The 25,196-nt window shown below is 37.2% G+C and overlaps 1 protein-coding gene across 4 annotated transcripts; it reads right to left on the reverse strand.

The window, feature by feature from the left end:
• Window positions 1-184: 184 nt before the first annotated feature.
• Window positions 185-24,616, reverse strand: dzip1 (DAZ interacting zinc finger protein 1). 4 transcript variants are annotated; one of them, XM_030158630.1, is made up of 19 exons: window positions 24,517-24,616; window positions 23,803-24,018; window positions 22,920-23,513; window positions 20,399-20,483; window positions 19,867-19,982; window positions 18,883-19,041; window positions 18,668-18,799; window positions 18,058-18,108; window positions 17,851-17,979; window positions 15,108-15,156; window positions 14,964-15,014; window positions 14,674-14,733; window positions 10,764-10,939; window positions 7,881-8,070; window positions 6,524-6,698; window positions 4,605-4,996; window positions 4,371-4,444; window positions 3,220-3,373; window positions 185-729 (listed from the first exon to the last, which is right to left on the reverse strand). In XM_030158630.1, exons 2-19 carry the CDS (start codon window positions 23,803-23,805, stop codon window positions 632-634), a joined length of 2,688 nt encoding a protein of 895 aa, XP_030014490.1. In that variant the 5' UTR covers window positions 23,806-24,018; window positions 24,517-24,616; the 3' UTR covers window positions 185-631. The 4 variants fall into 4 exon arrangements, with proteins under 4 accessions (XP_030014490.1, XP_030014507.1, XP_030014499.1 ...); XM_030158647.1 differs by having other exon boundaries at window positions 23,760-24,018; XM_030158639.1 differs by lacking the exon at window positions 14,674-14,733.
• Window positions 24,617-25,196: the final 580 nt, after the last annotated feature.

Below are 25,196 nucleotides of genomic sequence, written 5' to 3' on the forward strand. Positions count from 1 at the left end.
GCGTGTGCACTTTACCGGGGTTGCTCCACTTTCAGGATATATTTTTTAAAAGTTTACTGTCGCATAATGTAGGATGCACTTTACCAATCTTGGTTAAAACAGAAGTTTAATGGGAGCTCATGTAAAATACGACTCACTCTATTGCGGCCAGGCCGACAAACTAGCAATTTTACACAAATAATGCGTTCAAGAAAGACATTTTTATTGCTCATATAAATATTTTCTTTACAAAATCACATTTCATGTTTCGTTTTCTTTTTAAACACAAAATCATAAAATTTTAAATACAAAACATTACAAACTACACAGAGTACCAAAACAGAGTGGCGTTACATTTCACTGACTATTTAAAAAAAAAATCGACCTGTCATCTGTGACAGAATCTATTCAGAAAATGAACACTGTGAAGGTCTAAGGCAAGAAAAAAGTTGGCACAAGGCATAAGGTGTGAAAAAAAAAAAATTTATCAAATGTATCTAATAATTTCTGAGTAAATCCCTTGAATAAGTATTGCTCAGCTCTGTAATATAGCTTCAGTGTGTAGAAAATATACCTATTTGGCATTTAGTGTCAATATCTGAGGAAGTGTCTGAGGTCTCTGTAGCGCTACATAACCTGAACTGCTCTATGGTTAATTGTGTTTATTGCTAATGTCCTCGGAGTCACTGATGTCGCTGAAGGTGAACAGGCTGCTCTTGAGCGTGCTTCCTGTTCCAGCTTCGGTCAGACCTGTAACACAAGACAGGGATTTTTACTTCACAGGCGTTACACATTAAAATCATACAGCTGATAGGGCCGCAACCAAATAAGTCAATGACTAATTCAGTAGTCAACAGGTCGTTAGAGATGTTATTGTATGAATCCAACAGCATGCAATCCCATGATAAACAATGTTTCACCATAGTCAGTTGAAGAAGCTTAGAGTGAGACATCTCACTTTTCCCACATCTTTGATGCACTAGCAGCACATGCACACTAATGATTGGAAACAGAGGGTGGCAGCGGTAGAAGGCGGTTAACCCTGTAACTCATAATCCGTGCGTTTCCATGACAACTTTTATTCCTGGTTTAATCTGAATGAACGTTAGATCCTATTTCAGATGCCCATGTAAACACCTTATTCCAGTTGAAAAAGAATAGTTCGGAATAAATTTAAATCCGAATAAAGTCACTGGTTTAATCCCCTTTTAATTCTGAACTAAATTATTCCTCGGACATGTATGTTTATTCCTTCCATTCTGCACATGCTCGTTGTCTTGTCCTGTCGCGATGACGCACACATTCTGCGCTGGCGGAAGAATATGCAATGCAGTCTAGTCTTCCCAAACCGTTCCAGTGGGCTATTCTGATGGGATCTACCAGCCTGGAAAACCCTGAAGGAAGAGTTCATCACCTGTTTTTTTATTCATTCATTTGCCATGCGCTAATGAGTTCGATAAGTGGGTAAATCAGTTTGCACTGCAGTGCACCGATTGCCTTGTTCTCGCAGCCCTTCCGTTAGCTTAGCCTAGTTTAGCATAATGGCTTCATTCCTATGGTCAGACGTAGCCAGGCTTTTATAGGTGATCTGTAGTATTTTATGAATGATTTTGTGAAATTCATTTCTTCCTAATCATTCCTTTAGTCCGGTGGGGTCAATATGACCACAAATTGAGGCTCAAATCATGGCGATGTGACTTACTGCACTAATAAAATCTTGGGAAATAAAAACTAATGCAAAGCTAAAACAGTAAAGCAAAGCTAATTTAGCGCATGCATCCCTTCCAACAAAAGATTTTCCAACTTTCGTCAACACAACAGTCCCAAGATTGTATGAGTGCAGTAAGTCGCGGATCTAAAGAAATAATTCAGGAGAATTGGATTTCACAAAATCGCTTACAAAAGACAACAAATCACATTTAAAAAACTGGCTACGTGTGACCATGGAAATGCAGGGACTATGCTAAACTAAGCTAACAGAAGGGCTGCCAGAACCCTTTCGCTCACTTATCCACCTCATTAATACCTCATGTAAACCTTTATTTGGGTTTAACATTTCCATGTAAACAGAAGAGAAAATACTTTAGTTCCGAATTTATTTCTTCTGGAAAAATAAATCGGATTTAGAAAACATCATGTAACCGTACCCAATGTGTCTGTGGTGAGCGTTCTGAATGTATGATTTATTTTAAATATTCATAAAAATTCAACCATTTGCTCGATAAGAAAAATTTCAAAACGTGCTGGTAGAATAGACCTTGCTCTTTCCATAGATGTCTGAGCATGCTCAGTGGAACCCCTGCTGCCTGTGGAATGGGGGGTAAAACACAGAGCAGGGAGTGTGTCCGACTCACTGTAAAAATAGACGGTACGGGCTTTTCTTCTTCTTCTTTTTTTTTTTTTTTACACTGTTTTCTTTGTCATGTTTTGTTTTTACTTTTGTTTGCAGTGTTGTTGTGATTTTCCTTTTTTAGTCAACAGCCCGAAGGGTCTGATGGACTACTGGTATCAGTTGTTGTATTGGTTGTAGTTCTTTTAACTCCGCCAAGGAGGCTATGTTTTTGCTGGCGTTTGTCTGTCTGTCCGTGTGCAAGATAACTCAAAAAGTTATGCACGGATTTGGATGAAAATTTCAGGAAATGTTGATACTGGCACAAGGATAAAAAAAATTAAATTTTGCTGGTGATCGGGGGGGCACTGATCTGCCTTGGCAGAGGTCTGCGCTCTCCAAGTGCATTTCTAGTTTTATTGTGTTTTGGCCATGTAACTGCTTTTGGAGGTCAACCAAAAAGCAGCTGGACTGATTTAGAAAAAAAGACAAAAAGAGCTCCAAAACAAAAACTACAGGGCCAAAATTCAAATATTTGTTGTTCAGTGTGTTCCAGTCCACAGTTCATGTTCAACATCCTAAATCTCTTATGGATGTACATTTTGAGTCTCTTAATTAGTAAAAACCTGTAAAAAACCCTTTCTGTTATTCCACCTGTTTTGACCCTAAAGCAAAATGACTGCCAGATAATAGAGCGACCCGTGTGGAATAAACCCTCTTCTATCCTTCCACCGTCCAGTCATACGCTACACTGTTTTATTATTTCAAAGTAACAGTATATATAAGTATAAATAAGAGCCATTGATTTTTTTTTTTTTTTTTTTTTTTTTCTATAATCTGACTAGTCGACTGTTGAGATGGTCACTTGTTGCAGCCCAAATAGCTGACAGTATCAATATCCACATACTAACCTGATTTGGATCCCTTTCCTGTCGATGTTCCCCACACACTGGTACTGGGTGAGTCATGACTTTTCTTTGCCGGTCCAGAGCCCTGAAATGGCTTTTCCTGTTTGTCTTCTAAAGAGGAGACCACCCACTCACTGCTCTCCTCCAGATCTGTGTACTGGAAACACAAACAAAAAGATTAGTAATGCATTAAGATATTTATAGCAGGAACAAAATAAATATTGACATGCTTGCTGCAGGTTTTAACAAGTTACATTTAAGACCTTTTTAAAGCCATCGTGAATGCAATGAGTCAGATCTCATTATTAACTGAAACTTATTTAACCCATAAAGACCCAGTGTGACATTTGTGGCAGTTCCCAAATGATTTTTTTCTATATTTAACTTTTCCTAAAGGATTTATCACCATTTATTACAATATTTTCCTCTGCATTTTTTCAGTGAAAATCATCTGTTTTCCTATGTTTAATTCACTGATCATGTAGATGTTCATTAAAGCTCAGAGTAAATCTAAAGGTTATTACACCAAAACAGAAAAAAACTGATGAAAAAGTGACTTTTTCAGTAAAGTCTATCTAAAACAAGTGTCTCCATCCACTGCCATTGACCAACTCCATGGGTTTTACTGATGAATCAATGTTGTAGAAGATGACGGTGTTTCCACGTTCACTACGGAGCCTCTGAATGTCCAAATGGGTCATATCTGATGACCATGAAAAGACGACAAATTGTATTTTACACCAATTATTTACACGTATTGATAGGATTAGTGGATCAAGGGGTATTAAAACTTCTAGATCGATAGATGCTTTTGGTCGATAGTGGATGTTTGGGTCTTTATGGCTTAATTTTAGAAGTCGTGTTTTGTTTTTAGAGAACAGATGCCACATTAAACCATACACCACAAGGCCATTTGACAATTTGCAGCTGCAGTTCTTGGTTCCATGTTGTTCTCATTTTGTTATTTTATCACATGTGTATCTGTACAAAAAAAGGCCTTTGTTAATGCAACTGTATAAAAGTAGTATTAACTTCTAAATGCAACTTTTAATACATGTCAAATTAGTATTTAAGAGATTTTAAGGCCTAAAATACATTTAATAAACACAAAAATGAGTAGGAAATCCATGTAGTATATGAAGGCTTTTTCTCACTGTGAGTTCCTGAATTTCGTCCTTTCTCTCTGGAAAGACACTGACGCCCCCTGCTGGTTTCTTGACAGATTTCTCTGCAAATCAGAATCAGAATACTTTTGAATCTCAGGGGAAATGGTATGAAAAAGTATAATAAAAAGTATAATAAAATTGATTCTCTAAACCGTGTTGTACTCCATGTTGTAACTTCGCAAAAGTTTGGATGAATGAGTGAGATTTCTGAACCCAGCTAACCTTTACCGAAGCTCCTCTTATCCACGTTGCCATTCTGGTCTTTGAAACTCTGGAGCTGTTTGGGGTCGATTTCTTGCAGCTCACTGATTTCTGACCAGTCCTCCTTATCCTCATCATCGCTGTCTAGCTTTGTGACGGCCGTCTTCATCGCGCCGCCCGTCAATCCTCTCGACCCCTGGGAGCTGGAAATAAACTGGTTCCGAACTGCGGTCTGCTTTGCCAGAACTGGACTGGACTTAGTGGCTTTGATTTGGACTGGGGCAGCCTGGTTCAGTCTGAGCTGTGGGACTTTGCCCCTCTGATTCTGATGATGTCTGGGGGGCTGTTCCTCCGCCTCCATGTCTGTGTCATCATCTTCTGTTTCTTCCTCATCTGAACTGAAAGGTGATGTCCTCGAGAATGAAAGAAAGACATATTTTTACTTCAGCTAACAGTCAATCATTTTGTTTTTCTGAAACACCATTTTTCATTTTGATTCTACATAAAGTACACTATGTGGACAGAAGTATTGGGACATTTTGAATTCAGGGGTTTCTTTTCTAACAGGTCTGGGATACGAAACAATCATGACAAATGTCATAATATAGTTTCATATTATGATAAATATCATATTGATTATTAATATTGATGTTTAGATTTGAAATCAGCATGAAAAGGACATTTTACAGCTGTAGCCATGATGTGTCCCAATAATTTTGTCCACATAGTTTGTAAAAATCAATATTTCCTTAAAGTTTAATGGGAGATTTTTCCTTTAAGTGAGATGTGAAAAAGGTAGATGGTTAGATATGGTGGAAAATTATTATTTATGGTAAGTGCATGAAAAATATTTTAGAAATTTAGAGGAAGAACATTTAAAATCACAGTCCTGGATGAAAAAAAAAAACAATGCTAAGAGATGTTAAATAAAACTACGTCTGAGGCATTTTGGAAGCAAAGATAAGAATTTAAACCAACCTAACCAGTGCAATACAATATTTTTCACAATCTAAAATTATATTATGACATTTGTCATTATTGTTCTATATCCCAGACCTGTTAGAAAAGAAACACCTGAATTCAATGTGTCCCAATACTTTTGTCCATAGTTTTTTATATTTTACCTTGATGTACATGATATGTCAGCCTGCTTGACTTGAATTTGTAAAATATTATCATTATAATTATTAAGTAAAACATAGTTGCTTCAGTAATACTCTGTGAAATCCTCTTTCACAAAACCCCACTCACACACAGAATATTTTCTCAAACATATTTATACCAGTTCCTTAACTCAATACCAACCCATCCAGACCATTAAAGACATTAATTTGTATTTCTTTGTTACGTAGTGACCAGGGATAGAGCATGGAGAACACCATTAATACCTCTATATAAAAGGCCCCTGGGGGTCAAACACATAAATATAAAACATGTAAAATGTCATATTCTTCAATTTTCAACCCAGAAGCTCAGATTGAGAAGGTAATTATAAGTATCACATGATATAATGCCTAAATGATAGGGGATCCAAAAAATTAAGTTTGAATGGAAGTCTGTGTCTCTAAATGTACAAATGTTTCTAAAATGTATTAAGCTGTGGCCTTAAAGGGTTAATATTTGGAAATTTTAAATGCACTAGCATTAAAACAACATAAACATTTTTGACCATTAAGATTGAAATGTGCAAGAAACATTAAAAAAGATTCCAAATGATGCCAGAGGGTTAAATATGTACATTTAACTATGGCTTTCAGTACTATGCTAACTGTTGTGGCTAAATGCTAATGGTTTCTTTATCTTTGTGCAGTCGAATGTTGTCAAGACAGCATTTAGACTGATAGTATATTTTATTCCTTATCAGATACTACTATGAAGTGGACACTGGTGGCAAATTAACAGATTTTTAGTTCACAAAGAGATTTGAAGTTTGTCTTTACTTGGGAGTGAAATTCCTCTGGACGGTCTTAGTGTTGGGCGTAGACGTTTTGGGCTGGGTGGTGGTCCTGGTCCTCGGGGCTGGCTGAGGGGTTTTGGGCTGCTTCACCGTAGGTCCAGACATGATCTGGGTTGCTCTGGAGGGCAGGCTACTGGATCGAGGCCGTATCTGTGACACTGGACATATAGTACAAACACAATGAGCAGGTCACTCCGTCACACTGGGAGGGAGATTAAGTCGGTTTATGCGAACAGACATACGGTGTAGAGTTAAAGCTTCCACAGATTAGACATACCGCTGGGATGTAAACACAGTCAAAACCAGCTACAAATAAAAACTTCCTTTTCCTTCCTTGTAGCTTAAAAGTGAGAGTAAAATATGTCTAAATTTGCAAGAAACCGGCCCACCAAACGTTCCAATCCTTCTGGTGGGAAATGCAAAAATTACACTAAAGATAGTTACAAACTATTGTCAAACTCATTTTAGTTCCAAACTCCAAAATTTTAATATTATTCTGCCTGTTACCACATGCTTTGGGCCTTTGTAAATCCACTGTAATCTGTAATGCACGTGTGTAAATGATAAATTGAGGCATAATATTGAAATCATTCCTGCCTGTGGTCATTGGACTCCTTAATTCCATTTTATAACCTCATAATTATAATTACACACAACAATATTTTTGAACACTTCTTTATGTATATTTCTTTAATTATCATATTGATGATATATGGTCTAGTACATATTGTACAAATTGCTGTTGTAATTGTCTTAATAGTGTTTTAACATGTATATGTATATATATATATATATATATATATATATATATATATATATATATATATATATATATATATATATACATATATATATATATATATATATATATATATATATGGTGCTACTACACTGTAGGCACAGATTGAGGAACAAAAATGTCATTCTCTTGTGTATGCAGGTGCAGTGAAAATTACAATAAAAATCCTTGAATTCTTGATTTAGAAATATATATAAATATAAATATATAAAAAAAAATATATATATATATGTATACATATATATAGTTATTTTTTCCTGCTACTTTTTAATTATACTTGAATAGAGTGACTGTTACACCCAGTTTTTTTAGTTTGTAAATGTAAACATTTTCATAATTTTAATTGACCTTATTTGTAGTCTTTTATTATTTAACTGGAGCTCAAATTGGCCTATATATGGCCCCTGAATTACCATGACTTTGACACCTCTGACATATATAGTCCATCTAATACTAAGCTAGATTTAACCAGCAACAAGCTAAAACAAAGGATGATCTCATGGGTTAAGAGGCTTCTCAGTGACTCAGTTGTGAAAAGTACCTTTAAATGAGTGTTTGGTCTTGGTTTGTGACCCCAGAGCTGGGTCACTACCTCTGCTCAGGGTTTCCAGCTTTCCGTCAACAGTGTTGGAGATCTCCTCCCGCTGAAGCCAGTACTCATTGCTCTGGCGTTTTGAATGCATCTTGGACAGGATGGTGGACAGCTCCTTATCCTTCAGACCAACCTGATCCTGTGAAGACATGGAGAGGATCACACAGTTTCCCACAGAGATAGAGGTGAACCAGGATCCTGCAGGTTTCGACATAATAAATGTAACTGAGGACCTATTTCACATTCACTCTCATGCTCTACTACCATCAAGTCTGCACATAAAGTCCAGATCACTTCTTTTAATGTCTGGTTTGTGCTTTTTAAGTTGTTTAAGACAGTTTATTGTATCCAGTGTTCAATGTTTTGTTGTCATCAATTTATTTTTCTTATTGCTTATTACTATTATCGACTTACATACTTATATTACTTATTATAGAAATTGTTGTTACGATTATTACTGTTATCAGTGATTATTAGGGGTGTAATGGTGCACTCGTTTGTACCGAACCGTTTCAGTTCGGGGCTTTCAAATACAATATGGAGGTGTTTCGAACAAATACATGCAGCCTATGTGAAAAACGCAAACATTCGCCTTAAGTTTCCACATGAACCTTGAAGCACACAGTATGAGCAGGGTGGCTGCAGCGGAAACCATATGCAGGGTTTCCCCTATATACATTCAGTAGCAGCAACCCTGTCGTCCCCCCACCCTTCCACCCCCCAAAAAAACCCCCAAACCAAAACAATACACTTTATTCTGAGGCTGGGGCACTGATAGGGGTGTGTGTGTGTGTGTGTGTGTGTGTGTGTGACAACAGAGACTATAACTGAGGCACAGAACCCGGGTCAGATGTTTGAAGCGTGTCAAGTTTCACTTTCGATTTTTGGTACAAGCACACATCCCAATAGCCCCCCTTTACTGGTCTCCTTCCCTGAACCGAAAATGCATTGAACTGAAGACTCCTGTATCGAAAACGTACTGAACCGAAATTATTCTGTACCGTTACACCCCTGCTTATTATGTATACTTCTTTAAGTATCATATTGACAATATATTGTGTAGTACATATTGTACAAATTGCTGTTCTAATTTTGTGTCTTAATAGTGTTTATCTATCTATCTATCTATCTATCTATCTATCTATCTATCTATCTATCTATCTATCTATCTATCTATCTATCTATCTATCTATCTATCTATCTATCTATCTATCTATCTATCTATCTATCTATCCATCCATCCATCCATCCATCCATCCATCCATCCATCCATCCATCCATCCATCCCTTGGATTAATAAAGTATTCTGATTGTAACTTTTATCCTGTGATTATTAAACTGTCTGTCCGTATGTCTGTCCATATAAGTGCATATTAAAATATTATGACATAGTTATTTATTATTATTATTATATTACTACTCTATTATTTACTGTTTCTACTAGTACTTTACAATGCGCAATTGTCTGTTTTTTCACTACTGTTTTTATAGTTGTTGTTACTATTTTCTTCTGTTTCTTATATGTGTACATTCGGTGTCTATCTAATCTCATTTAGGCATTGCCTGGATGTCACTATCTCCATCTGGAATATATGGCGAGTGTCTGCTAGAGGCATTTTACACTCTGTGACTGATGCGTTTACACTAATTTGAGCATTTTCTTGCACAAACAGCGTTAACCAAACACTAAATGCTTTGTTGTCGAAACAGATTTTGTTGAGCTTTAATTCTTTCATTACATTAAAGTGACATGAACAGAAATGATTGGGGGCACTCCACATCATTCCACACAAGCTGAGTGTGCAGTTCTGCAGTGATAAATTCTGAGTGTGCTGTTTGTTATTACTTCCACGTTGGGTTCATTTTTACAGTGCAATCAATACAATGTTTCCAAGAAAAAACTGTGTACATCAACCTTAATGGGTCACATCAGCAAATCAGATGTCATTTCATGGATGGCAGTTGCCAATATTTATCTTTAGTGTTTTATTAAAGATTGATTCCTAAAATTTGTTGGATTGAATTTGCTGTTTGATGATGCCTGAATAATTTTTAAAACTGTAAAAGAAAAAAAGGGAGATAAACAACAACAAAATAAAAACAAACAGAAAATAAATGTTGTGCTTAAAATTAACATCTATATCCAGAATTTCACATTTGGTAGCAAATTTTATAAAAGTAACATTAGCTTATTTATACACTTAAATTTTAAGACCTATCGAAATCCTATTTACAACAGTTTTAGACATTTTAAGGCTTCAAATTAACCGATAAAGACCTAGAATTATTTTTTTGTGCTGACATCTGAATGAATTTCTCTCTACATTTAACCATTACCAAGCGATTTATCACCATTTATTATAATATACTTTTTATTTTTTCAGTGTAAAGCATGTATTTTCCTATATTCAAAATAAAATGTTCATAAAGGCTCTGAGCAAAGTCAAGGGTTATTACACAAAAACAGAGAAAACTGAAGAAAACATGATTTTTGTCAGAAAAATATATCATCAATTCTACAAGTGTCTCCAACCATGGAAATTTGTCAAATTACATGGGTTTTACTGGTGAATCTGCAATTTAACTTAATTATTTACATGTGTTTATAGAATTAGTGGTTTAACAGTTATTAAACATTTTAGATCAGTGGATGCTTTGGGTCTTTAAGGGTTAAAATGATGGCGTGTCAGACTTAAAGAGACACTATCAAAATAGGCTTTGTAATAATACTTAAGTTTTATGAGCTTTTTTCCAAATTTTTATCAAATGAATAAAACATCGCTGTCATTTTCAACAATACTTCAGTGTGTAAAAGAAGAGTATGTTACGTACAGGCTTGACTCCAAGATTTTCCAGTTTGTTCAAGACAGACTTCTCAAGTTCTTGTCGAATCTCTTTCTTCATATTGGGGTTTCTTCTCAGGACATTGATTGTTGCCCTCTGTTTCTTCCCTAGTCCAGGATCAGGCTTTTTTTCCACCGGTCGCCTTTCAGAGACGCTGCTTGACTCTGTAAAAGAGCACTCAGTCAGTCATTTATTCTCATTGACAATAAGGTTCCAATCAGGTGGTGGAGACAACAATATACAGGGTGTCCATAAAGTCTCCTTACAATTTAACAAATTTATTACAAAAACAAATGAATAGACAAATCTATGGACATTATTAGAAAATGAAAAGCAGATATTGAAGTTTTTTTGCCTCATTTGAAACACCTCTATATGGGCACCATTAGTTGCATGAAACACATCAAGATGGTGTTCAATTTCTTTCTGCGTTCTCTGCAGCAAAGCCTCATCAATGGTATCAGTGAGCCTGTTTACATGTACACCAATACTCCGATCATTATCCGATTTCTGAAGTTGTCAGATTATTCAAGTGGTCATGTAAACAGGATAATCTGATATGTTCTATCAGATAACTGCAGTTACCTGATTATGAGAAATCTGATTACCACACTTGGAGTTCTTCCAACTACTACAATGTTTTCCTGCATGTATACAGGTTTATCTGATACATTTCATTCTTTTATGTCTGCGTATGTGTAAACATGATTAAAAATGGTAAGGAATAGAAGTTAAAGAATCAACCAAGAGCGGAGGACAATAACAGGAAGTTTGATTCTATCATCACTATGTATGTACGTACTCCGAAAGAAATCCAATAATGGACTGGAGTGTCTAAACCTGGGTTTTGGATTATCACACTTCTTAAGTGCATGTAAACAAGCCACATCTGATTATTACAATTATCTAATTACTCCCAGTTATCAGACTTTTATGGTCATCGAAACAGGCTCTGTGGTCTTTCATGTCAGGTCACTGATGTGACATATTTTTGTTCGATACATAACATCTGTAACAAAACCCCATAGAAAGAAATCCAGGGGAGTGATATCTGGTGAATGAGGTGTCCAGGAAATTGGACCATCCTTTACAATCCACCAGTCTGGAAATGTTTGATTTAGGAACCCACCAACATGCAGACCCCAATGTGGTGGTGCACCAACTACCTGGAAAATGATGGCTGGTTGAAGGTCATCCAGTTGTGGTACCACATAATCAGTCAAAACTTCAAGATAAAAATTTGCAGTCATTGATCTCTTGTTGATGAAAAATTGATTATCAATTCGATTGCACATGATCCCAAAATGTAGATAAAAGCTGTGATAACCACTGAGTGCATAGAACAAATCTGATTAACATATCTCATTAATTGCTTTTGTAATACATTTTTTTTAATTGTAAAGAGACTTTGTGGACTCGTTGTACAACTAAATATTAAGGAAATCATCATGCAGTTGCCATATTTTCAATGAAAAAAAAAAAAAAAAAAATCAACATGCTAGACGTTTTGGGGAGAAAAGATGAAACTGTGACGGTGCAGGCAGAAGAGGAGAAATCCCACACATTTGTTTTATACAAACAAGGCAAAAAAAAGATGAGGAATGGACATGACGGTAATTACTGCTGCGATGGTGAGAATCAAAGAATGTAACAGATCATGAGCTGGTTTTCCAAAAAGCTTCAATATGCTAAGGGTCATCTTAATGCCTTTAGTATCAGGGACGACGTGATCTCAAAGTGTACCTGTACTGGTCGTGTTTACAACATTAATTGTGCTTTGTGCATCACTTATAAGCAAGTGAGGCACAAAGTCAGTGAAAAGAAAAATCACCATAAATGCACTGCACTGGCCCTTTTTATTATGTAAAGTACAGGCAGAGGCAGAACCTATAGGGAGTAGCCATTGCTGGGCAGAAATGACATGGCAGTGTAGATTCCAGGTGATCGAGTGTGAGTAAACAAGCTGCAGTCAGTGAGCACGATGGAGTGGAAAGCACGTGGTCACACTTGCAGCTGTAAGCTTTGCACCCTGCCGTTGTCCTACAGACCCGACCCAGCACTGGGAGATAATGTGTCTTCTTAGACTGGTGTCTGCTGCACGGGGTCAGTGACCAGTCCATTCCAGCACAGTTAATCGGACAAATCAACTTTACTGCATCACTACCGGTGCTGGAACAGCCCGCAACAGAAGGCAACATGTCCCTGACCATGCCTGACTGACAAATGCTGCCTTCACGTGCTATCGGGAAGATGATCCTTTCCACTTGTGAATTTGAAACTATCAGTGCGTTGTGTTCAAATGTCTTTTGTTGTCATAGCGAAATGGACAATGGCTGACACAATTTATCGTGACCTGATACTTGGGCAAAACAGTTTTGGACGAGTTAATTCATCTACTAAAGCATTTTAAAATTCATTCATCTTGTGAACTTCATCCTCAAGAAGGTTGTAGGGACATGTATACACTATGAACAACCAATCATTCTCACATTCACACCTATGGGCAATTTAGCTGAACTAATTAACCTATTAATGCATGTCTTTGGTACCCAGAGAAAACTCATTCATTACAGGGTGAACATGCAGACTCCACTTCATTCTTTTTTTTTTTAATAAGTTATTTTGCTAATTGTGCATACTACAAATGTGCAAAAAATCAGCTACCAGCAGCAGAACATGAATAAAAACAGTGCTTATCATTCTCCATTAATCCCTCGTTCCTCTATGCCATGTGGAAAAGGTCAACGGTTATTTTCATCTCGGCAACTCATGTATCAACATTTTTTCCCAGTTCCCCAGTGGAAAATACACAGGGGATCATTCATGTGCAATTTTCGAGTTTGTAAGCAGTGTTGTGCAAGTTACTTACGAACTGTAATACATTACAGTTTATTTATTACTCTTTTTTAAAAGTAATTCCTTACTTTACAATATTACTGTCTCAGAATTTTAATGTTAGATGACTCTTGTATTATTTTTGAGTTACATATGGACTCTCATCATAAAAGGCATGTGCGCAGTAGACCCCCCCCCCCCCCAAAATACAAGAGACAGGAGAGCCTTCGGATGCATATGTGGATGAGTAGTTCAGTAAGTAACGCTACAGTCTACGATGTTTGAATCCGAGCAGGTACACCTGCATTTTTTTTCCAACATTTTACATGTTCAAACAGGGGCACCCCTTGTTTGAACAGGGGGTGCCACACCAAGGACACCAGTAGCTAAATCCGCAATTAATAAAGAATTCTAACTAGTCAGCTTACCTTGTCATTGCTGATCACAGGGATCATACTAACTAGCTTCTGTAAAGTAGGGTTAGGGTTAGTAATGAGCATACGTCCATGTGGCCAATGTACTGTCTTCTACCGTCTTCACCTATTGGCTGAACACCAACAGGAAAAAGAACTTTCCTCCACATTTTTGATTCCTTAAGTTCTCACAGTCTTGCTGTTTTGTTTAGTTTTTTTCATTTGAGCAATTATGGGTGAAAGTGTGTTGTGATGTAAGTGCTATTGAATATGCACCAAGTAAAATATTACTGAAAATTGATTAGTAAGGCCTTACACTACTGCGTTATAGCAAAAAGTAATCTGTTACCGTAATGCATTACTTTTGTAACGTGTTACTCCCAACACTGTTCATAAGTAGTAATTGTCATAATTCCTATAGCGCAGGAAGGCAGCAATAGTACTCAAATGTACTTGACAACAGGCTATGACGAAAGTTACCATATGGAACCACTTGTATTACACGTGATCTTTTGAAATAGCTAGCAATGAAAATTCAGTACAGGTACCCTTTAAAAACGCTTGAGGAAAAGGCTGCTCAGGACAGACTGATGCATCCATGCAGGCAGCATGCAGTCGACCGGCTCTGCTGGGTTTAGCATCCGTTTTACCTTTCTCCTCTTCTGACAGCTCCTGTATAGGATCCAGCTTAGGAGCAGAGACGGGCTCCTCTAATTGGACAGCACGTGATGTCAGAGGTCAGGATAAGTAAGATAGAAATAGGCATTAAAAGGTGGGGGGACGGGAATATAGGAGTGTGGTGATAGTAGTGCTTGATATTTATGAAGGAGTTTCTGACAGAAAAAAAGCATTATGAAACCTTTCATGCAACAAAGCACATGCACGACTGCTGTGGAAGTAGTCGTTTAGTTTATTAATACACTGGATCCTGCTGACTCACCAAGCACAACTCGCTTTGGTTTTGGTTCTGGTTCTGGAGTACTGAGAATCACTGTTAAAAAAAAAAAAGAAAAAAATGAGATGAAATATTAGGATCAAATATGTACTTTTCTTCCAAAAGCTGTAACTGAGATGAAATCCATACCTGGTGTTTCAACTATTCTGGTTGGAGGATTTGAGGAAATATTCCTAATCTGCAGAAAACAGGAAAAAAAAAACCATGCATAAAGTCACATATTATGAAGAACACTTGTGTGTATGAAGTATCCCATGGGCTCTCAAGGAGCTTTTAACAGAAGAGCCATTTGATTTCACTTTTAATCATCATTATTTCTATTAATGAGAATATGAATTATTAGATTAAGAGTAAAGATGTCTTCCAACATCAGATAGTTGCTTATTTTAATAATAACAGAGTAGTACTCTTTATTGGTGACAGACAAAAATCCAAAGCTAAAGTCTTATGCCACCTTCAGCTTTAATGTTGATTTTTCAGCTTTGTCAAACACATGTGACAAAAAGCTGCAGAAGGTATATGCATGAAACTTTGCACAACACACACAAAAACAATCAAAATCAAAAAGCTTCTATGAGGTAAAGTCAGTCTGTGGTTTCATCTTTATTACCTCCGCCAAGGAGGTTATGTTTTTGCCAGGGTTTGTTTGTCTGTCTGTCTGTTTGTTTGTCTGTCCGTTAGTGTGCAACATAACTCAAAAAGTTATGGACAGATTTTGATGAAATTTTCAGGGTTTGTTGGAAATGGGATAAGGAAGAAATAATTAAATTTTGGTGGTGATCGGGGGTGGGGGGGCCCACGGGGGGGGCCACTGATCAGCCTTGGCGGAGGTCTGCGCTCTCTGACTGCTTCTAGTTCACATAACAAAAAGTCATGCAAAAAAAAAAGAAATGTCTGACATGTTGAATCAAAGCTCCTGTACATTAAAGGTTTAAGTGCAGTTTAGCTCATATTATCTGCACGAAAATTCAAGACAAATCAAAGTGCAAAGAGAGGTCAAGCTACATATTTGAAATTTTGGTCTATACATTTTTTTCTAAACATTTTATTATATTATATTAAAACTTCTGTGAATTCCATATGTATGGTCACTATGACTGAGTGGCTGGAGTATTTGAGTCAATATTGCACCAATATGTCTCATTTTACAAAACGTATCTTGTAAATGAGTTGTTGATTTTAACTGTTTGCAATAATTTTGTAAAAAATTGATTGACTGATTAATTAAATAGGATTTACTTTATGTTTTACAGAAGACAAGAAGGTAAAAAGTTCATTACAAATGTTACATGTGAAAATGTGTGAAAATGAAAAATACGTTGTCATTAGTGGATGCTGATTTAGCCCAACATCCTGCAGTTCTCCTTATTTTTTGTTTAATGGTTGTTTTTGATATTGAAGGTTGTGATTTTGTGTTGCTATGCTAAGACTAGCATGAATGCTGTTACCTTTACTAAAATAAATCTGTGATTATTCATCCTCTTCCATGATTCATAGGTCAATAACAGCCTAATCTTACACGTGATCCATTATGACGAAAACTGAAAACCAGGGCAAACATTACATATTGTTAGCCTCCTAGCATAACTGCCTGAGTCATACACTATCTGGACAAAAGTATTGGGACACGTTGAATTAAGGTGTTTCTTTTCTAACAGGGGTCTTGGGACACAAAACAATCATGACAAATGTCATTATATAGTTCTATATTGTGATACATATTATATTGATTATATTATATATTATTAATATTGGTGTTAATATCTCAAATCAGCATGAACAGGACATCTTATAGCTGTAGCCATGATGTGTCGCAATATTTTTGTCCATATAGTTGATAAACATCAATATTTCCTTAAAGTTTAATGGGAGATTTTTCTTCCTACGTGAGATCTGGAGAAAGTAGACATTCATTATTTAAGAGCAGATTCAGCTACTTATTGCTGAAATATCATATTTATTTCCTTTCTAATATCAACATTGATACCATTATTGATGTGTTGCATGACTGCAGTAGTCAAATAATCAGGTTACAACTCAAAATTGTACTTTGATATCACTAAATTAATCTGAATCAATCAGTTAATACTGAATCGAATCGATATTGGATCGAATCGAATTGTGATTAATCAATTCAGAACCTTATGAATCGAAATTGAATCGATTGTGCAAATTGGCCATGATACCCAGCCCTTGTCATGGATAAAAAAAACAAACAAAAACAAAATCAGTGTTGAGAAAAATCAAATCAAAACCATCTGAGGCATTTTGGAAGGAAAGATAATTTAAACAAAACTAACCAATGCAATGATATTTATCACAATATACAACTATTTAAAAATAAAACTATATATATAAAACTATACATATGTTTATATAACTATATTATGACATTTTTGTATCCCAGACCCCTGTTAGAAAAGAGACACCTGAATTCAACGTGTCCCACCACTTTTGTCCATATGATGGATGACTTAGGCAATTATGCTATGAGGCTAACAATATATTAGAAATACCCCAAAACTCATGATTTCAGATTAAAAATAGAATAGAATCAAATAAAGTAAACAGATTGAAAAGACCCTGTAAATTGTAATCCTATTCAGCTGAATATGACCTCAATTTCAAATAGCATCAGTTTTTAGAGCCTATTTTAGTACAATAATAATAACTTGGCATTATTCTGCTGCGGAATAGCCCTTTCAAACATACAGTGTCATTATGTGTCATTTACAGCACAGTCTCAGTCTGTGTAGCAAATACAGGAAATCCTGAACAAGGCCTGACCCTCCGCCCCACTTCCACTCCTGACATAATCTCACTGGGCGGTGAATGACTGTATGAGTGTGAATGAGTGTAAATAAGTGTGAACCTGGTCCCGCTGAGCCCTGATAGTCTGCTCCTTCTCCTGTAGCTTCCTTCCCATCTCCTGCTGCAGCTTCTGGCTGTGCTCCTGGTGCTCCGACACCAGCAGCTGCATTCGGCTCAAGTCATTCAACAACTACAGAAAATCAATAAATGAAATTAATACAGACGCTATGATACTATGATAATTATAATGCCAAATACTAAAACATACCTGATTCTTTTCTGACTCAATTTCTTGCATCCGGGATTCCCATTTTTTATCCTAAAAGGAATAATTTCATGGTATCAGGTTGAAATCAGAATAACTTATTTGCTTCATTTTTGTCACACTAACCGCTGTTTACAAGCAAACCAATACTCCGATCATTCTCCGATTTCTGGAGTTATCAAGTGACCATGTAAACAAGATAATTTAATCTGTTTTATCAGATAACAGCAATAATCTGATTAGGAGAAATCGGATTAACACAACTGGATTTCTCCCCAATACTCCCATGTCTTCCTGCACGTATACAGGGTAATCTGATTTATTTCATTCTTTTATGTCCGCGCATGTGTAAGCACAATTAAAATCATAGAGAACGGAAGTTATGTAGTCAAACGGGAGTGGAGGACAACAACAGGAAGTTTGATTCTATCATCACTATGTACATACGTATGTACTCCGAAAGAAATCCAATAATGGACTGGAGCGTCTAAACCAGGGTTTTTCGATTATTGCATTTCTGAAGTGCATGTAAATGCATCAGATCTGATTATTACGATCATCCAATTACTCCCAGTTATTGGACTTTTATGGTCATGTAAACATGCTCTCTGACCTGTTTTTTGAGCTGTTGTTCCAGCTTTCGGATTGCTTGTGACTGCATCTCTTTGTAGTTGTCTAGATCTCTCTCTGGCTGTGACTGAACAGGACTGGGTGGTTTCTCTTGTTTGCTGTACTGATTCGCTTCCTGTAAGGTAGACAAAAAAAAAATAAGCAAATGAAAAAAGAAAGATAACTCAAAAAGATGGATTTGGTTTCTATTTTTCATACATTAAGAGCCTGAATATTTCTGGAGTAAAGAAATTCCATCTCCCGGCGCATGCCATCCCTGCTGTCCTCTATCTTTCTGTCCATGCGTGCCATCTCCTCAGCCTTAAAACGGTCCAGTTCTCTCAGAACATCTTTGTGCATCGACTGCTGTTCTTTTTCCTGAAAACAGACAGCTTCATCAGAAGTCACAAAAAAATACGACCATTGGCCCTGCAGCTCACCAGCATGTTCTATCAAGAATAAATAAGTTGAATTTGCTAGGTTGTCAGGTTCTGCCGCTATGTTAGAGTCCTGTGGTGTTGATGCAGGAGATCAATCTCCCAATAGTCCACATATGACTTCCTATCAGTGCTCAAAATTAACTATATTGATATCTCCAACCATTTCCATGTTCTAAGCAATCAAAATATGGCCCGTTATAAGTAAAGGCACATTTTTATTATTTCCAAAATTTGTCAAAAATTCCAAAATGAAAACTTCTCAAAACTGTGAAAAAACGTTGTAGACATTGTCCCAAGGAAGCTACATAAAAAATTGAAAGGTATCCAACCAGTAGTTTCAGAGAAGAAAATTGTCAAAATGTATACAATGGTGACCTTGAGTTTGACCCTTCACGGTCACTCAAGGTCAAAGCTCATGGACCCAAATGAAAAGTCTATATATGACTTCCTATCCGTGCTCAATAGTAACTAGTTTGATAACGCTAAGTATTTTCATGTTATAAGCCACCAAAATATGGTATATTATACAGTAAGTAAAGACACATTTGTAATATCTCAAAAATCCAAAACAATAGCACATGGCTTTTTAGCTCATGAGCCAACAACAAATGACAAGTGTAAAAGTAGACATGAACTATGTGAAATATGTTTCTCTTAAATTTAAAACTCATGGCGTTGCCATCCTAAAAATGTAAATAATCTGTGACAATTTACTCTTGAAAATGAAGGAATTCTACTCATGTGAGTGGTGTGGCCTTTGTACCTGGGCTGTTTTGGTTTGCAGGGCATGTTGCAGCTGAACAATCTGTTCCTTCAAACTGCTGACCTCAGATTTGAGGCTGTCAGTCTGAACTTTCTTATCAGTGTCGGACCGCAGCTCTGAAAGGAAGAAAAAGAAAGCACATGTATCGGGTTCAGCTTTGAGATGCTTTTAAGGAACATTGTTGAATACTTTTTGGAGCTTTTGATTGATTGATAGTGTTTTATAAGTATATTATTAGTATAGAGTCTTAGAACTGAGTTTTACTATGGCAGAAATTTCTATTTTCTGCTGCTGTCTTGGCCAAGACAGAGATTTTTAATCACAATGAGTCTTTTTTCCTGGTTAAATAAGTAACTAACAAAATAAAAACATGTTTCAACTCTAAATCAAAGTTGTCAAATGTTTCTTCATACTAGATGTGTTTTCTGGTGCATGAGATGTATCTGTCACTCAACTTTTTTTTTGCATTATCCATTTTTCTATCTGTTCCTGTCCTAAACTGAACAGCATCGACTATGACTCCATGACTTACGGATCTCATACTCGTCAGGGTGGCGCCGCTGCATGTGACTCTGGAGGAAGCCAGAATTCAGGAAAGATTTTTCACAATGCTGACACTAAAGGAAACAAAAAAGATACCCATTAACACTTCATAGTGTGAATTTTTGACAAAGAAACCAACAAATCAGACTGTTCTCCACCTGCCTGTCTGTACCTTACTATGAAATGTTTGTCGTTGAACGACTGTCATACAGACAACTGCAATTAAACTTTCTTCTTTCTTTTCATTTTATGCCCCTAATCTTGTATAAGTCTAAAAGCTACAAAAAGATATATACATATACACTACATGTAATGAATGATGTATATAATGAATGTAATGTATTTTCTAAATGATTATTTTAGGAGGGGAGATAGAACAAGATGATACCATTTAAATACAATCAGTTAACAGTCAAATAGAGGAAAATGATGTGGAAACATGATTTTCATCCTGCCATTTTCAAACACATAAGAATGGAAATGGTTATTGCAATAGTGTAAACTCATTTTGGTGTATAAAAATAACTGTAATAGAGCGATAATATAACACACAAAAACAGTAAGCAAATTCAATAATGCTTTGTAATGTTATTTGATTTTATAAAGTTCACTCAGTTACAACCAGCGCACAAATCAATAAGCAGTCATTCAAATGAGGTCAGGCCAGAGGAGCCTCAGCGTCTGTGGGGTTAACACAGTGGTTCTCAATCTTTTTCTGTCAGGCCCCTCATTGGAGGAAGAAAAATCTCCAGGCCCCCCTCAACCCCAACAACACTGTAACAGTGGTGCAATTCTAACTTCTATTGAAAGACTTTTATTGCTTTTCCTTGAAAATTTTTTTATTCAAATTAAGAATTACTTAGATTTTAGCTTGAACAATACAAATAAACTCAACAACACTGCCCCCGAGACAATATTTTTCAAAAAATAAAAAATAAAAAAATAGAAAATGTACAATTATCTTATAACTATGACAATAAAGGTACTTTTTTTCAAAACAAAAACTAATTTTGGTAACAAAGATGAACATTTTAACAGCATCAATGGCTGCAATGAGCTCGTTTACATTAAACATCTCAGAACATTAAAGTACGTCCCTAAAATGAGTCCAGGGTGCTCCAACGCTAAAACATTAGTTCCACCTGCTATATGTTCTAACCTGAAGAAAATAAGAAACACCCAGGAGTGATCCCATACACCCCTTGGTAAGCCTTCAAGGGGGCCCACCCCACAGCTTGAGAACCACTGGGAAAACAGAAGGCCTGTGTGTCCAGACAGACAGAAAGACAGACAAGCACGAGTGATGTTGATTTGTTCCCCTAGGCAGAAGTCACCACACTTCAGCTCACTAACACTTCTGAACCAGAATAGACACCGCATCTGCCACAAACACACACACACACACACACACACACAGATCATACGCTACATTTAACACTGGTGCTCATTGTGCTTGTGACTTCATTCAATGTTAAACGCGCTGCTACTGATATCTTGTCGCACCATATGGCGGCAAAGACTGAAAGGCAGCCACACGACACGAAGAGGCGGTGCAATATACTATACTACAGCTGGAATAATGAGGATGAAATCTAACAACGCTAAAAAAAGGGGCCCTGTCTATGTGCATATTTGGTAGAACTGGGAAAATGTAGACATTACCGATGACAAACAACAAATGCCAAAGGTCTTAAAAGGACACACACATGGCCTCTCTATCAATTATTGACCTGCTTCTGTTAGTTGAGCTGTTAGTGCACACCTAGCAACCACATGCTGTCATGACACACTATAGCTGTTGCCTTGGCAACCGCTTAGCCAGGTCAGTCGCAGCCTTACACTTGACGAACAGAGGGGGAATATTTGTGATTTGTGCTATAAATAACCTAATGGCAAGTAAGCACACATCCAAAGAGGAGCATCTCTCTGACTATTAATCCATCAGATACATCTTATAAAAACCAAACTATATGTGTTCACACAAGCACGTGTGGGACAGAAGTGGGAGTCATTGAGATTGCTACTAATGCTATCCTTTTGTAAGTAGATTTTAAAAACTAATTGCCACTGAATAATACCATCTGCTCTCCAGATTTAAATCCCTTTCTTTCAGTCTGAAATAAAGCTTATTATACCCATACTGCTACAACACAGCCATGGCTCTTTCTGCAATACACACCATTTTTTTCCCATCATTTTTTTTTCTCCATTTAATACTATATAACTATTTTACGATGTATATTTCCTCTTTTTACTCAAGAACTACTGTCTCTATAAAGCGCATCAGAATTTCGTTGTGTATGCTCTGTGTATACAATGACAATAAAAGGAATCGTGAATCTCAAAGGCACAAAGCGGAGATGTGAATAGATCAATAGAACAATGACAGAGCAGGAGGAGGAGGAACCAGGGGGAGGGGGTGATGGAGCGGACAGCCTGCCTGCTATAAAAATAAATGTGAAATGCCCCCACCTTCCTTCCAACCCCAGCATTAAATGTGTCAGCGGTACCTTGTGGCTGCTAATGATCCTTGGCGTGAGCAGAGACTGCTGGGTGCGGATAACCTTCTTCCTCTGCTTGAGCTCAGTTGTTAGCATCTTCATCTTCTCTTCTTGCTTCTTCTGTTGAGCCAGCAGCTGCTCACGCTCCCGTCCAGCAGCCACAAGCCTCTCCTCTGCGGTCCGCAGGTTAAAAGACAAAAACTCTTGGCAATGCAGGAGCCACTCCACTGAGAGCTGGGCGAGACGCAGAAGCTTAACCAAGGCTGGGTCTACAGGACTCTGGCAACGCTGACATCGCTCCCCGTCCAGGCTGCAGAAAGTCACAGAGCTGATGTGCTCCTGAAGGGCATCCACATCCAGTTGGCTCACCACCAGATCAATGTCCACTGCGTTGATACGCCGCCAGTCCACGCTCTCCCTCCGTGGACGAAACTTGAAGGGGAGGACTGTGGAGGCACCGCTGGAAGGCATCATGCCTGGTGCGGAGTGGCCGTTCACAGACTGCTGGCTGAGCGGTGAATTCAGGAGGGATGGGATCCCCGCTGAAGAGTGGTTCCCCTGGGTGTCACTAGGATAGGGGTAGTAGACACCGTCTTGAAATGGCTGGAATAGAGATAAATAAAGAATGTAAATGCACATTTAAAGACCCACTAATATGCACATATGGACAATTAACATAAGCATCAGCTGTCAAAGGATTAATAAAGTCTATCTATCTATCCATCTATGCATTCATACATACACATCACACAATTTCAATGAGAAAGAATTAGGGAACCACATGACTCCTACAGCATCTGCACAGAACACAGCTGAGATTCCACCACTGCGGATTCACTCTCCATCTACCTAGAAAGCTTCTGGTGACCAGACGCAGTCGTGCTCCCCTTACCATCTTCCCTCTTCTTTTTTTGCCTTTACGGTTACAGAGGTATGGAGGAGCCGTCGTCCCTCGCCAGTTCCGCCCCCTTTCAGCTCAACGCGACAACGCCGAGGCTGGGCGTCCGCCACGTTACCATGGAGACACAGACGAGCGTCTCGTGGGAGAGAAATGTTACCAAAACAGTGCGAGTAATGAGTACACGTTTCCCTACACAGCTTTGGTGTCCTGTGGGAAACACATTAATACGACAATGTTAAGAGGAGGAAAAGTCCAAACAGTGAAAACAGCTGAATAAATGTAAATGACGAGCGAACGTGCATGAATACGTCTCGTGAGTGTGGTTTCCTTGCTAACACCAAACACCGCTAACGTTAATCTCGTCGCATCACGTTTCCGAAACAATCCTTTCAAGTTGAAGCAGGTTTTGTTTTGTTTTCTTCCAATGGTTTGACCTCAGCAATGTCACACATGCTTGGACTTGTCCGAGCAGTGGTTAGGATGTAACTCAATACTTTAAATCACAAAAAAAATGATGTTGCTTAGAGTTAGCTCAAAGTATCCCAATGGTTCAAACTCCCCCTTAGCTAGCTAACGGACATCTTCTGTTAACATGTTGGGGCGAAACATTTGAACGCACCATAAGGCAGCAATGATGAAACACCAGCAATTCTAACTATTTTCCTCAGGTTCAAATATTCAAGAATAGTTTAGTAAAAAGCTTACCTTGTGGCTGTGAACAGTTTAGTGCTTTCAAAAAAGTTTTCTAAACACGACACCCCGGGCGAATTGAGGGTGACGTCGTCGGTCTCCACATTCCAAAATCCCTGCTTAAAAAAAAAAAAAAAAAAAAGAAAAAAAAAAAGAGACCCACATTGAAGTCAACGAGCGTTCAAAAAGGAACTTCCGCTTACTACTTTCAAAACAAAATTATTCATTTTTCATTCATTCAATTATTATGTTTATTATAAATCCTTCTCCGTTAATAGTTTAATGCAAATTATTTTACTAAATGGAACATATGCAAAAATAGTTTGTTACAAGTAAAGCTCTATATCAAAGACATGAGAAAAGAATATAATCATCAATGCTTATATGTTTATTGATGTTGCAGCTGGTGAGGATCATTCTACTTGAAAAAAAATCATAAATGATGATGAGTTTATTATAATTGTATTAATAACATGCATCTGGAGCTTTAATTGTAATAAATATCACAGAGTTAAGAGTGTATTTACTTCTGTTAAAACCACCAAGCAGGACCTAAAAACTGTGCTTTTGCATAGTACTCGGCTAAACATAGCCTGCTTTGCTGTGTTCCACCACTTTCTGTGTTAAATAAAAATGTAAAAGGCTTAGGCCACCACCAGTTTTTTTTTTAGTTTTTTTTTTTTTAGCAAAGTTAT

Source organism: Sphaeramia orbicularis, chromosome 2 (genome assembly GCF_902148855.1).
Source record: "Sphaeramia orbicularis chromosome 2, fSphaOr1.1, whole genome shotgun sequence".
Taxonomy (NCBI): Eukaryota; Metazoa; Chordata; class Actinopteri; order Kurtiformes; family Apogonidae; genus Sphaeramia; species Sphaeramia orbicularis.